Source organism: Apiospora phragmitis (assembly GCF_038363925.1).
Source record: "Apiospora phragmitis strain CBS 135458 chromosome Unknown utg000006l:1.0-5683423.0:1.0-5690449.0, whole genome shotgun sequence".
In the NCBI taxonomy this organism is placed as follows: domain Eukaryota; kingdom Fungi; phylum Ascomycota; class Sordariomycetes; order Amphisphaeriales; family Apiosporaceae; genus Apiospora; species Apiospora phragmitis.
Genome location: NW_027117404.1, coordinates 5,283,071 through 5,297,113, shown reverse-complemented (window position 1 = coordinate 5,297,113; position 14,043 = coordinate 5,283,071). Strand labels below are relative to the sequence as shown.

At 53.4% G+C, this 14,043-nt stretch overlaps 3 protein-coding genes across 3 annotated transcripts; 1 reads left to right on the top strand and 2 right to left on the bottom strand.

Moving 5' to 3' along the window:
* Positions 1-4,580: 4,580 nt before the first annotated feature.
* On the top strand, positions 4,581-6,693 carry PG994_006834 (uncharacterized protein; the record flags this gene model as incomplete). Its single annotated transcript, XM_066858243.1, is given in 7 exon segments — positions 4,581-4,646; positions 4,834-4,929; positions 5,187-5,291; positions 5,321-5,847; positions 5,871-5,923; positions 5,935-6,283; positions 6,294-6,693. The coding sequence occupies 7 exon segments, from the start codon at positions 4,581-4,583 to the stop codon at positions 6,691-6,693; spliced, it is 1,596 nt and encodes a 531-aa protein (XP_066717512.1).
* A 1,634-nt stretch (positions 6,694-8,327) lies between these two features.
* PG994_006833 (uncharacterized protein) lies at positions 8,328-9,470 on the bottom strand (the record flags this gene model as incomplete). Its single annotated transcript, XM_066858242.1, has 3 exons — positions 8,328-8,441; positions 8,751-9,053; positions 9,456-9,470. 3 exons carry the CDS (start codon positions 9,468-9,470, stop codon positions 8,328-8,330), a joined length of 432 nt encoding a protein of 143 aa, XP_066717511.1.
* Positions 9,471-10,312: 842 nt separating this feature from the next.
* Positions 10,313-13,419, bottom strand: PG994_006832 (beta-glucosidase-related glycosidase; the record flags this gene model as incomplete). The annotated part of the gene is made up of 7 exons (XM_066858241.1): positions 10,313-10,457; positions 10,618-11,145; positions 11,186-12,214; positions 12,326-12,647; positions 12,747-12,955; positions 13,095-13,211; positions 13,265-13,419. The coding sequence occupies 7 exons, from the start codon at positions 13,417-13,419 to the stop codon at positions 10,313-10,315; spliced, it is 2,505 nt and encodes an 834-aa protein (XP_066717510.1).
* Between the last annotated feature and the right edge of the window lie 624 nt (positions 13,420-14,043).

Here is a 14,043-nt window from a genome sequence, read left to right as displayed (position 1 = left end):
TTGGTGAGAAGGCGACCCTTTGTGGGAGGGAGGACTTCCAGGATTGAGTTGCACAGCAGCTGCCACTCATTGGAACAGGAACGCGACAGCCCGCGGCCGTCCTGCTGTCTGGGAACACCAGCCTGCTGCACCAGGCCCGACAGCGACAGAGCCTCTGTGGATGTAGGGCATGTAAAATCACCTGGCAATAGTGTGCGCACCGACCACTAATACCACCTTATTTTTTTTATCATCTTTTCTTTTTTTTTACTCTACTTTTATTATAATACTATTAAATTAATATAAATTTAAAAAAGCTTAATTAAGTTTTAATTATAAATTATATAAATTAAATAATTTATTTAATATTAAAGTATATTAATATATATTAATACTTTATATATTATTACTCGTATTATTATTATAGCGTATAAGTTATATATTTTTAATAAGTAATAATTAATTTAAATTTAAATTTAAAGTTATTATATTTTATTTTTTATTATATATATTTATTATATAATATATAAAAAGTTAATATAATTATATATTAAATAAGTTTAAAAATTTATATATATCTATTAAGTTAACTATATTATACTAATTAAAAGGTTAATAGTAATAGTAATAAAAATAAGCTGTTAATAATCAGTGCGCACACTATTATTAGGTCACTTTACCTAAACCCTCCTCGCTAATCCCCAATACCCGAACTAATAACATTTGAGCGAACGCTGTCTAGCTGCTGTGACACCTTTCGCCCTTCGTTTCTTTCCACATTCAGCTAGATGCGCCGGCAAGCTACCTTTTCTACTAAACGCCTGTTCCGGTTCATCTTCGACATATCTGATGTCGAACGGGAAAGAGAAAAAAAGGGGACGGAGAACATTGACATTCGTCAGCTGTGGCGTGTATCTGTCGGACTTCTGGATCTACCTAGCTCCTCAAGTTTGGAGGGGATGTCATACAAGGCGATGCCCATGCATCGGTCTCATGCACTGCAATATATTTTCCCATGGCGATTCTGCGATCGTTCAATCCAACGGTTTCGATCTTAGCATGCACATACACGAAGGTTGGAGGCCGTGCATGCGGGTATGACAAGACATTATGTACAGACTTGGTGCAGGATGTCTCAGGACATGCACTGCTGCTGAGGTTTGGCAGTTTCAGCCAGAACCCGACCAAGCTGCTTTCTGGGCTGCATTGCAGCATCGTTACTCAAAAGGCCGAGCGTCCCATCATAACTGATTTTAGACATCACCGTTGAGAGCAAACGCTTCAGATCTTGTTTTGGCCTCACCGAAGTCTGTGAATGTCTGGATGCGCCGTATAGCTTCCTCACGTAGAACCAGCTGGTACCACGGAACACGACAGCAGTGCCAGCGAAAGGCCCATGTTTCGCATGTCCATCATCGGATGAGCTTGATTTTCACCGAGAAAAGTATCACACTTCAGGTTGCACCCATGCAAAGCAGCATTGGAGAATTGGCGCTCTTATCTCACGTCACCTACTAACAATATGCTAAGCATCTAGACCCAACGACCTCGGCACGATTCAACATCCTGGAAAGGGTGCCCTGCCGATCTAGTACTTGCGGCTCCAATGCTCCAAACCGCCATGACCACCACCCATTGGATAAAGAAGGCCCGTCGGTTCACCTCCTCGTGTGTGAAGGCCAAGATGAATCAATCAATTGTGGAAAGTGATAAGTCAATGATTTCGCAACCAACACTAATTTCACACCACTCGCTGGGTTGTATCCTTTTTGTCATCATCACTCACACCGGTTGAGAGAGTCACCGTACCCAGCCCGCCGGTAGACAATGCCATCCGAAAACCCAATCTTCCAAGTGTTGGATGGTCCAGATGAACTGATTCGGCAGGATGACAAGACACCCTGGTCCCTCCCGTCGTCCCTTTCCAGCCTAGGACGCCTCCCCACATGACCCTGTCTCAGTTTCTGGTTTAGCTCATCCAGGCACACCTTTCTGACCTGGTGCCCTCCAGGATCAACAGGCACCACTTCGATGTATGGTATTGTATATCTTGACACTGATAAACCTTGAAACAGGGCAGCGGGGCGATGATGTACCGAGTCTCGAACTCAAGTCGATAGTGCACACTTACAGAAGTCGTCATCGTTCTTGAGTACTTCCAAATGTGCCTACACCATTGATTGAGCCTAAAGCCGACAAATCCTGGGCGTCAAGAAACCCCCCCACGCAAAGCTGCACAGTTGCCTCGGCGGGCTGTTCAGGTCAGGTCAAGAGGTTGCAATATCCACACATACCTCGTACACATGTGTGTGCGTATATCCTTTCCGACAAATGCTGTCGCCACCATGAATTCATCTTTCGAAGATACCTCCATTAATCGTTAATCATTGCTTGATAACCCAAGAAGAGCCGACTCAAGCGCTGGTTTTCACACCCATCCTGCATTGACTCCAGGTATCGCCAAAGTTGGGTAACAAAAGTACTGATCCGTTAAGGAGGTCTATTTATATCCCGCTCGGGTACGGGTGGCTTGATGATCGTGAGAGTTCTAGAGGTTCCAGAGTTCCAAAACCATTCTCCGCTAATCACTGGGCGATTGTTTTGGTCTTGGATTCCGAGTCAGAAATTCCTTGAGCGCCCAACTGTTATTTTTTCCTGTCTTAAATCAACCGCGTCCAAGTCAAACCCCCCACTACCCTGGCCGTGCCGTTCGAGTGTGTAAGCCAGCGCCATACACACCACCTTCGAAGTAGCCGTCTCAAGCAGCAGCCATACACACACCACCCCATGGCCTCAGAAGCAGGATACAGCCACCGAGAGATTACGTACTACTAGAGTAGACGCTGGGCGGATGATGCAAAAGCTTTCCGCCACCTCAAACCATATCACGCCGGCACTCAAAGTACATAAAGAGACGCGCTCGCGTATCAGTCATCATTCTCTGTGGCCCCGTCATCTGGAATCCTTCCAATCTTCTGGTGCACTCGGATCCGACGCCGGCTTTATCTCTGCTGCAGCTAATCATCACAGTGGCTGACAGCTTATTTCATTATCCGTATTTCCCTATCGCTTCGTTTCCTTGTTCCAATCAAGTACACGAATGTGTAAGTAAGTAGGGACAAAGACGCAATCGGATCGCCAAGATCGAGCACGTCTGGTGTTGGAATACCCCTCCATTTCACTCCGCATCCACTCCAGTACCCCCCCGCTCATCGAATCGCGTGTGAGCCCCTCCATTTCGCACACTTGGATCAAGATTAGGCGGGACTGTGAACGAGACAACATCACGCCAACCCGATCGTGAAGTCCGAAGCCATCAGGTACATTTGGACTGGACTAATACCCCCATCCTTGCCTCTTGTTGTTTGTTATATACTTCCTAAAAGCCCATGGGGATTATTATTACAGCAGGCCAAGTTTCACGATAGACGGGCAGCGCTAGTCTAGTCTCTTTGCAGCTTGTGTACAGTCAAATCGCCAAGGCTTTCTTTATCGACTTCATCTTCTTCTGCAACGAACATCATCGCAGAGCCGCCGTTGCCGCACTCCACTATCGTCCAAGTCCCCAACCTTAAAATCTTGACCCGGAACAGACTTTTCTTGCGGCAATATCCCAGCCGTGTCTACCGGAGGGAGACTTGACCGGTCGGGTTCCGTCCTCTCTTCTAATTGGGCAACACAAGGTAGTAGCAATTGAAGATACAAGAAAGGAGAAAACTACATAGCTCAGACACTGAGTCGCGTGGTTCCTGACGGCCGGTGGTAAGAGACGACAGCAGCAACGCGATCTACTACTAAAGCAGAAAGCCATCGAATCTCCAGCTGCTACTGACCTGCCTAGAGGCTAGAGCACCTACAGGCTAGGCACCTAACGTGACGGGACTATTCGGGCCGTGCTCGCGCATCCAATTTCAATCTCACCCACCATCAACTCGACCTTGACCTGGGTCTTTTGGAGGGGCTTTGTCTCGTCTCGGTCTTGGTCTTTGGTCTCCGTCTGGCCCAGCCGCCTGGAATTCCTCATTCCCCTTCTGAATGCCAAATCTAATAATAATTCCAAACTACTACATCTACTACTGGACCTCATCCTACGCTGAAACGAAATCAATCTGATCCTGTCTCTCTCTCTCTCTTGCGTAGGACGGCCAAGAGGTCGATGTACCACCGCTACTGCTACTACACCACCCGTGGTCTGCCCCTCCTTGCCCATTTTAAGAGTGTTGCTATTGGTAAACACCAACAGTGGGCGGGTTGGCTGGATTCAAACGCAGCAGCAGCAACAGCGGCGGCTTTGGATCTGTGCAAAAAGAGCCGAGGAGGAAAGAGAAGAGGAAAAACACATCATCCCACTCACTATCTACCCCCTTCACCCGCATTTGGTCCAACCATTACTACTACATTACAACAACTACCCCGACGTCAAGACCGCTTTTCCACCACCGCCTCCAAATTCGTCGTCCCCCCGCCTTAACCGTCAGTTGCCGCTCCCGGATTCTTCACCATGTCAGAATTCACATATGAGGTCTAGGAGTCTCAACATCCAGAGCCCAACCGGCAAAGACCACAGCAGCCATACCACCAGCAGCAATAACGGTAGCACAATGGGCCCCATCCCCGCCGCCTCCCACGGCGGCGGCGCCAGGTTCGACGGCCTCGAAGTCCTCCCAGTAAGTCCCAAAATACCAACTTCCCCCTCATGCCGCCTCGTCACAACCCGTCGCACATCCACCACTCCATGCACACACTTCCAAAACATACATACATGCTCGTCTACAGTTGCTTTCGACGTCGTTGCCGTCACACTAAATCCGACTCTTTACTTTTGCCTCAGACACATCTCACGTCCCGTGCAAGTTCTTCCGCCAAGGAGCCTGCCAGGCTGGTTCCGCCTGTCCGTTTAGCCATGATCTCGGCTCGGCTGCCGAGACAGTCTGCAAATACTTCGCCAAGGTACGTTGAATCCCGCCTTGCATACTATCATCTACCCCAGGCACATGCTTTAAGACTTCCCGATGCCGGGGTTTGTTTCTTCATACTTTCTGGTTTTTGGCGTGCATGCAGAAAAGTGTCATTCGGCTCCAGCCAGGTAGCCGAACCCACGGCACAGGCCTGGAGACGCCAGCTCTACGATGCTCGCATATCGCACGCGCCCGATTTGTCGTCTGCTGTCTTCTCCTATGATTTAAACTGACACAGTCACCTCGCAGGGCAATTGCAAATCCGGTCCCAAATGCGCCAACGTCCATGTCCTTGCCGACGGCCGTCGAATCAACTACGGAAAGAATGGCATCACCATCGGCCAACCCGTCCACGTGGGCGGCCGCGCGAATTCCTCCAGCAGCGCTCTAACGAACTCGTTTATGCAGCCGACGCAAGCGCCCCGTACGGTGCCAACTATAGCTACGCGATGTCCCCTGGTGGCAAATACAGCCAATTAGACCATCAGCCAGGCCTGGAGAACGGACTACCTACGATCGACACAACCTATTCCCCACACAAATTCACAATACGGTTCGCCGAGGAAGAGGACTCATCGCGCCTGGGACTGGGCTTGTCGCCGCTTGTCAAGGGACTGTCAGTACTAGATGCCCCTCTCCCCGCATCCTTCGACTCGAACGGCATCTCGAACGCCGCCCGCTTCCCTGCCGGCCCTTTTCCATCCTCGGTGCCATCTCAGTTCGGCTTGGAGTCGCCGTCGCCTTCGCTCAATACCGCCAAGGAGATTCGGACGTCGGAAGCACTGAAGCTTCTTCATCATTCCGCTTTTGGTAGCAACGAACACCTTTCCGCCACAGTCACCGCCTCTTCACCCCAGCCCAAGCCAATGACGAATACTTTGGCCGGCGACCCATGCACTCGAGCCGCTATGTGAAACCACATTTGTTGAGCAGCAGTGCCCCTCGGGCGACGCGCGGCATTGATCGGGATTGGGAGGCGGATTTCCGTTCCTGGAAGAGGATTATGTGCCTGACAATCTGAAGGACCTGTTGACGCCGGCTGAGAAGGCCCATCACGGCTCACGAGCTGCTAACGACGAGGTCAACGGCCACAGCGGTCGCAGGATCCCCAACGGAGTAGGTTTCAGCGGGAGCGGAACCCCGAACGCCGAGACAACGTCCAAGTTCAGCAGTTCCTATGGCCGCCAGCCCCAGTCGCTGGGTCCCCTTTTCCAGCGACAGAAGGACGATGATGACGCCAAGAAGCACGCACTCGCTGCTAGCGCTGGCGCTTTCGGCCATGTTGGTAGCCCGCTGCGGAACTCGACACTCAACGCTGATCTCATCCGGCCGCACTCGGGAAGCCGGTCGAGACAGTGTGGAAGGACTCAGCGTCCTGACTCAGCAACTCCAGCGGACACGCATCGATGGCACGAGGGGCGAGTCGCCTCTACTTCGACCTACCAACCATACCGGACGGCCAACAAATGGGCGCAGTAGCGGTGAGCGCCATGTGAGCAGCAGCTCCATCAGCTCGAGCGCACGATATACGACACCCATCGGTGAGGAGGATGGCGAATTCGTCTTCAGCATGGACGATGATGGCGACAGCACCATCCGCGCCCGCAAGCGCACGTCCGGTGTCGGCACAGTCATGGGTGTCTGGGAAACAGCTACGCTGGAGTTACGTCAGGGGCTGGCAAAAAAGAGGATGGGTCATCAAGAGTGGTTGATGTGGGAGGCGGAAGATGATCGACGACTGTCTTCCTGTCGCTAACACACACGCACCCTTATATTGCTTGTTTCGCTATCGATATCGCTTGCTTCAATCCGGTGCCAAGCCTGTCTGTGCTTCATGAGGGGCGTACTGCTTCTCAAAACGGCTTTTGCTGGTTTGCTGGTGCATCCTGGAGCAAGCTTTGATTCAAGCGAATTCGATACGTGACGAAAAACGAGAACACACGCCGGAGCAAAGACCGAGGCGTATTACAAGGAGGAACATGAGACGACAAAAGAACAACCACCTACTCACTCCTTCACAATGGACATCCAAAACCTTGCGACTTTAGACATCATTCCGGTTGGGAAAAAAAGGCCCGGGAAAAGGTTTCGTCTCTAGTGCAACCGGATTATCATATCTGCTCGGGCTCCGGAAAACACAATGGCTAGGGAGCTAGGCTGGGGTAGTAAAAACAGCATGGATCTATCTGATTGGCTATCTGTCTCAAGGGTTACGACAATGTTATGGATACGGTTTGGTATGAAATACGGTACTATACATGAAGCACCCCGGTGCCCCTGATCATGTACGACGTTTGCACATTCCTTACGAAACGAGCACATACTAGGTGGCATCTTGATCTAGAGTCTTGGCTGGGTGGAATCTTCTTGTACTGGCAATAATGGGTGGCAAGGAATGTCTCTGTAGCTTCATGAAAGGCGTTGGTCTATGGAAAGAAAGAGTTGGCTTTTTGAATATTGATCATCATTTGGTATTATATTGTTAAAGGAACTTCCGATGTGCATTCACTTGGCCGACTGGCCGGCTTGCTGCAGAGGTCGCATTGGTTGTTTGGTCAGATGTTCATACATCAATCGTATTAATACACCTTTGCTCCAAGTATAGAAACTCTCGTCCGAACATTCTACCCGTTTTACAAGCTAGGTCTGACCTTTGTGCGTTGCTTCTGATTGATTGTCCTCCAGAAAGGGGGCTCAAAAGAGGTCTGAAGATTGCGATATCGACAACCAGGTCAGCAAAAGACGCGCATGAAGGAAGTCTGGATGCCTTACATTGCCGTGGCCAGATTTCAAAGAGACTGTAAAGTGATTCTCCTTTACTGAGAAAGCTATCGTTTCGCATCCCTTCTTGTATGTTCACCTGATTGACAGTGATGTGTAGGCTGGCTTTGTCCGTGCTGCCTGTTGCTGCCTCGCATCTCTCTCTTTCACTCCACATATGTCGCTGTGCTTAGGCGACCATGTCCATCAGTGTCAGGTAAATATGTATAAAGTTATGGCTTCATCGCATTGTTGTCTCCCTCTCTACTCACTCCCCACAGCTTCAATCATCTGCTCCTCTCTCCCTCTTGTTGTCTAGACTTCTTACATAGCAACAACACTGCCTCCATCCTTGAATCTACGACTGCAATACATCCATTCTGTCGCCATGAGTCAGGCAATTGGCGAGGGGGCTATCTCTTACGAAGAATTCGACATGAACCTGGAAACCGGCATGGCGGCTCCTCCTTACGCGGAAATCGACGGAGATGGGGATGAGCACCGGGGTCGGGATGAGTATCATCACTCTGGGGAACCCATTGATATCAACGACGGTACCCTCTCCCACCACCACCGCCGCTCGTTCACCCGAAACGGCCCGTCCTCTCCCCACTACCAGACGACCCGATGCTATGCGAGGACGTGAACTACGCCACCCACGTGACCGATCTGTTCCTCGTCAAGTTCGTCCACGACGGTTGTGGGCCCTGCCCGACCGCCTGCAACCCCATGCAGAGCATCGACCTGGGCAAGATCGTGCATTATCACGAGCGCGGCATGCCACCCGACGACGCACACTCCTACTTTCCCTACGGCCGAAGAGGAGGAGGAGGAGGAGGAGCCAGAAACCTGCCGCCGCCGCCGTCGAGATCTTCGACAGCCGGCACTACTACTACCACGAGACGAAACGTGCTGGACAGGCCCGGAACCCTCCTCCGCCAGACGTTCGAAGAGGCCGCGAACCTGGTGCTGGAGCAGGAACACCCGCCTGAGACAGTGCCCAAATCATCGTTGTTATCGTTCTTGGTGGGAGAGGAAGAGGAAGCAACAAACAACATGATGATAAAGGTCTCCAAGTCGCGCATCCGCGGCGTCCACGTCCACTGGGCCGGCCAGCCGGGCGGCGGCAACCACGGCCTCGAGGTCGGCTCCAACCTGTTCAAGATGTCTCACGTCCAGGCGGTGCAGCAGCAGCTCGAGCTGGTGGCGCGGCGGGGCCACCGCGACTGGCTCATCGTGCAGTTCGAGAGCTTCGACGAGATCAACACTACTGCTCGTGCTCCTGCTACTGCTGATTCTGCCGATATTCCTGGTGAAGAAGAGAAAGACCGTAGTGGCGGAGACACCACGCTCTCGCTGTCGCTGGGGGCGTCATCGGGAAAGAGAAGAGACCAGGACCGAGAAAGCAGTGGCGATGCGGACATGAACAGCCCCCTCCGAATCCTGCCCCTTCTTCTTCTTCGCCTCCGCATGGTGATTACGACGGCATGCACACCAATGGGTTCGACGACGACCACGACCACATCTTCGATCTAGCAGACCCCCTAGACTGGGCACTGCACTGTCCCGACAACAACTCACAATCCGGACCAAGCGGCAGCGGCAGCAGCGCGCAACAGCAGCAGCACCAGCAGCAGGGTAACGAGGACGGCAGCCAAGTTACATTGGAGCCGAATTCGCAGGGGCTGATTTATTAGGGTGGTGAGCCGGGTTAGTGTAGTGTGCTACCATGGAAAGGGGATTGGTTGATTGTCTTACAGTGGCAGCCATCATGGTTGGCTTATGACGTTAGAGAAAGTTCTAGCTCCCTTAACCGGCCAACTTCGTTGGATATGATAGACTTAATAGATATTACGGATATGATTTGATTATTACTTCTGGATACTGCTTCAGGAGGAGGAGCAATGCTGATGGGACATCGCAACCCGTCATAAGACTTTTGACGCAATGGATCATTTGGTCCTCTCATCTACTGATGGGAATCACGATCTGTTTTACGGAGGACCGGAACGTAAGGTGGTTATTTATTGGAGGACAGTGGTAATAAATGAGCGCATTTGGGGAGATAAGAATAAACTTACATTCACGAAGGAATGCACCGCCCGCTTCAAGATGATCCAGGTTCTTCCGTGTTAGTCAAGCAGTACTCTAGCACCAGTCGTATTCGTCTCCGTCATTTGTCCTCAGGGGGCAATGATCTCAACCATCCCAGCGAGCCCAAGCTGAAAGTTACACAGCTTGGAAGCACATTGTTAATTGACACACAGATTGGCAAGCTCTTAGTTCCGATTCAAAAGCACTGTATAGCTTTGCTCGTCACAAAGAAGCAGGCTCGAGTGCTGGCAACCGCGGAAAAACTACAAACATACCCCCTATAGACAAGACACAACACCAAAGCATCGTTCCAGTACATCCCCACATGAAGACATAAAAACGCTCCAATTGATTTTTGACTCATTTTGATTCATGATATACATTAAATACCTATTTATAGGTAGGTAGGCAGTAATAAATAAATAACTAGCCATTAAGCGTCATCATTATCTTGTTCCCCCCTTTCGAGGGAGAACAGAATTATTAACTAACTCCTGCCACCAGCAGACATGGCTTTCTTTCTAGGCCTTGATAGGCGTAACCTTAGCCTGGGCCTTGAAGTCCCGACTGCTGAAGCCCGCGCTGAGCGTGAACTCGCCGGCCGGGATGACCCAGCCCTGCGAGATGACGTCCCAGTAGCTTAGGTCGCGGCGCATGAGCTCGAAGCTGACGGTGGCCGTTCGCCGGCCCTAAGCAGGACCTTGTCGAAGCCGCGCAGCTGCTGCGGCGGCGTGCCGGCCGGCGTGGTCTCGGCCGGAAAGTTAACGTACAGCTGCGGCACCGCGGCGCCGTCAACGTCGCCGCTGTTGGTCACCTCGACCGTCACGTTATACAGGGCGCCCAAAGGGCTGGGTTGCCGCCCGGCTGAACGGGCTCGTCACGCGGGGTCGCCGTGATCTCGCTGTCGAGGGTCTCGACCTTGACGTCCTTGGCCAGGTCGAAGGTGGTGTAGGACAGACCGAAGCCGAACTCGTAGCGGACCGAGATCTTGTGCGCGTCGAAGTGGCGGTAGTCGATCTCGAGCTTCTCGTCGAACCAGGACTGCCAGTCGTCGATGCCCGTGGTGTTGACCTGCGTCGTCGGCGGGGCGTTGTAGTCGGTACCGTTGTAGGCTATGGTGTAGGGCAGGTGGCCCGAGGGGTTGACGTCGCCGTACAGGATGTCGGCGATGGAGTTGCCCGACTCCTGGCCCGGGTAGTGGGCGGCCAGGATGGCGGTGACGTTGGGGTGGTCGGCGAAGGGCAGCAGGTTGATGCCGCTCGAGTGGGTCACGACAACGGTATTGTTGCAGCTCTTGGCCACGGAGGCGACGACCTCCTCACCATCCCAGTCGACTGAGAGATGCTTGCGGTCGCTGCCCTCCTCGGCCAGGTCTTGAGGAAGACGATGCAGACCTCAGGGGAGTGGGGTTCCAGAGGTCGGTGACGTTGCTGGTGGCGATCAGGGTGTTGTTCAACCACTGCTGGACAAGGGCGCCGTCCTTCTTGGCGCGGGCCTTGACGGCCTCGAGAGGGGTGATCAGGTAGGTCAGGCGGCCGGTGCCGGATCCGCCACCGGTGGCGAGGGTGCCGTACTCGAAGTCCTTCTGGTTCAGGAAGCCCTGGGTGACATCGCCGGCGTCGTTTCCGAACACGGCGATGGACTTGGGGGCCTTGAGAGGAAGGGCCTTGTCGACGTTCTTGAGCAGGACGGTCGCCTCGGCGCCGTGCTTGCGGATCAGGTCGCCGTGGTTGCCGCGGACGTCACGGCTGCTCGGGCCGGTCATGTTGAAGTCCTCGGCCTTCCAGTCCTTGCGCGCGAAGAAGGTGTTGAGGGCGCCGCTCGAGGGGTCGATGGTGGGGAAGTCCTTGTCCTGGCCGAGGAGGTAGTAGGGCGTCATGATGCGGACGATCATGTCGTCGACACGGGTCATATCGAGGGTGCCGTTGTTGACGGCCAGAGTGACGTTGGGGCCGAAGAAGGAGCCGAGTGTGGTGTCCATGCCGTAAACGCCGAGGCCACCGGGCATGTTCAAGTCGAGACCGCTCTCGATGGAGGCGACGCCGGAGTGGACGGCACCCCAGTCGGACATGACGTAGCCCTGGAAGCCGAGCTCACCCTTGAGCAGGCCGTTCAGCGTCTTAGAGTTCGCGCAGCCGTAGGAGCCGTTGATGCGCTGGTACGGGCACATGACGGCCGCGGCCTTGGCGCGGACCGAGTTGGCGAAGGGCCACAGGTAGATCTCGTGCATGGTGCGGTCGTCGATGTTGGAGGAGACGGCCTCCTGGATGACCTTGATGCCGGTCGAGTCGAAGTTGGGGTTGCGCTGGGTCTCCTGCTCGTTGCCGATGAAGTGCTTGGGGGTGGCCTGGACACCAGCATCCTGGTGGCCCTTGATGGTCTCCTCATGGCGATACCGGTCAGGTAGGGGTCGGCGGCGAAGCCTTCCCAGTTGCGGCCAGAGTAGGCAGATCGACAAGGGGACCGGCGACAGGCCTGGTAAAGTCAGCGGGTACGAACGCACGGTCGTGGTGACATGCCGAAGAACAACTTACGAGAGAGCAACTTGGGCACCCTTAGCCTTGAACTCCTCGCCCATGGCGTAACCGCGCTCGTACAGGATCTTGCGATCCCATGAAGCGGCAGCGGAGACACCGGCGGAGAAGACGCTGGCATAGTCGGCGACACGGATGGACAGGGGTCCATCCTGAAGACACAGACCGTTGAAGCCGAGACGAGGGATGGGCAGGATGTTGCCGACACAAGGGCCAGCCGCACCGGTGACCATATTGGCCTTCTCCTCGATTGTCAGTTGGGCAACGAAGTCCTGAGCCTTGGCCATGGCGTCCTTCCAGCCTCCATTTCCATTGGTTTTGGCTATCTTGAGGTTAGCTGCGATTTATCGACACGGGTGACTTGACTCTCTAGGGGCTATACGTACGGGAAGGATACACCGCGGGCGAGTGGCCTAAGCACTGAGAATGGTGGTGTTCAAGGGCTGGACATAGGTGAAGTCACCAGCACCTCGGCTGCTACCGCCAAAGTTTTGGGCATTGGTGGCGGGCGCGAGGGCGGCGAGCGCCGACAAGCAGGGTCCGGGGAGAAGCCATGGTGAATTGATGATTGGCACTGGCGCTGGCTGTGAGGCTGTCTTTCCTGTGAACCGAGGGGGGAGGGCATCGGGTCTTTATACGCGGGCGAGTCAGGCTGACCACCGGGGCAGCGGTCACGTCTACCCACTGCTACATGTCGGGATGCTTCCGGTTCTGTCGAGGTCATGTCATCGAACCCCGCGAACGATATCCCGTCTGTACATTTACGTACGAACAGTCGGGGAAGCACAAGGTCCTCGGCTTGGCATTAGTGCCCATGGGTGGGAGCAGCAGGGTTCCCAGCCATGGACAGAGGACTTGCCCGCGCGACCCGGACTCTGGGCGCGCGCTGCGAATGACATCGGTCAGGCAGGCTCGGTGGTCGTGAAGTACCGTCCGTACCACCGTATGTAGTAGGCCATGCCCTGTATGGAAAGCACAACAGCTTCGAGAAGAAGTTGGGCTTGTATGGGGGGCAAGCAAAGTCCCTGGACCGAGGTGTCGCCGTGTTCTGTGGGTGGAATGTGGAGTGCAGGCCAGGGTGTCAAGGGTGCCATGCAGTGCGGATTATTGGCCCACGGGGTAAACATTCAAGCAAGCCACGATATCATGCTATTGTGGTAAGGGTCATCAAATCCATTTGTCAGTTAGGTCTTAGACAAGAATGCGCAGCTCAGCTAGCCAGCTAGGCTCGGGTAGGGCCAGTGGCTGGTTCATGATTGGACTGTCTGTCCTTTAGCAATAACAGAGATTCAAAGGTTCATGCAAGGTGAATCTTGGACCCCATAGATGGCAGGTTTTCCTTTGGACGGTAGATCTCTTTCAACGTCCCGTTGGAGAGAGAGACGAGCAAACGAGCCGGTTCGAATGCCATGATTTGGGGAAGCTGGACGAATGAGGCATAGCGAGGGTAAGCGCGAGGGAATTTCTCCACAGGAGCATCTCCAGACTTTTCTCCCAAGTCTCCACCTCCAGTCCCAAGACTCGGGTTCCCACGTTCTGTTGTCGGGAAGGGCCTTGTTTTTTCGTAGAGAACTCAACGAAGTCTTCCCAAAGAAGCACGACGACCGATGTTTTCCCGCATTGGCAGAGCTAGAGATCGTCTCATGACGTTGGTGTGGGCGGTCAGCGCAGAAACTGGGGAAGCAGACCAGGTTTCCAGCCTCCCCCGCAGTCTAATC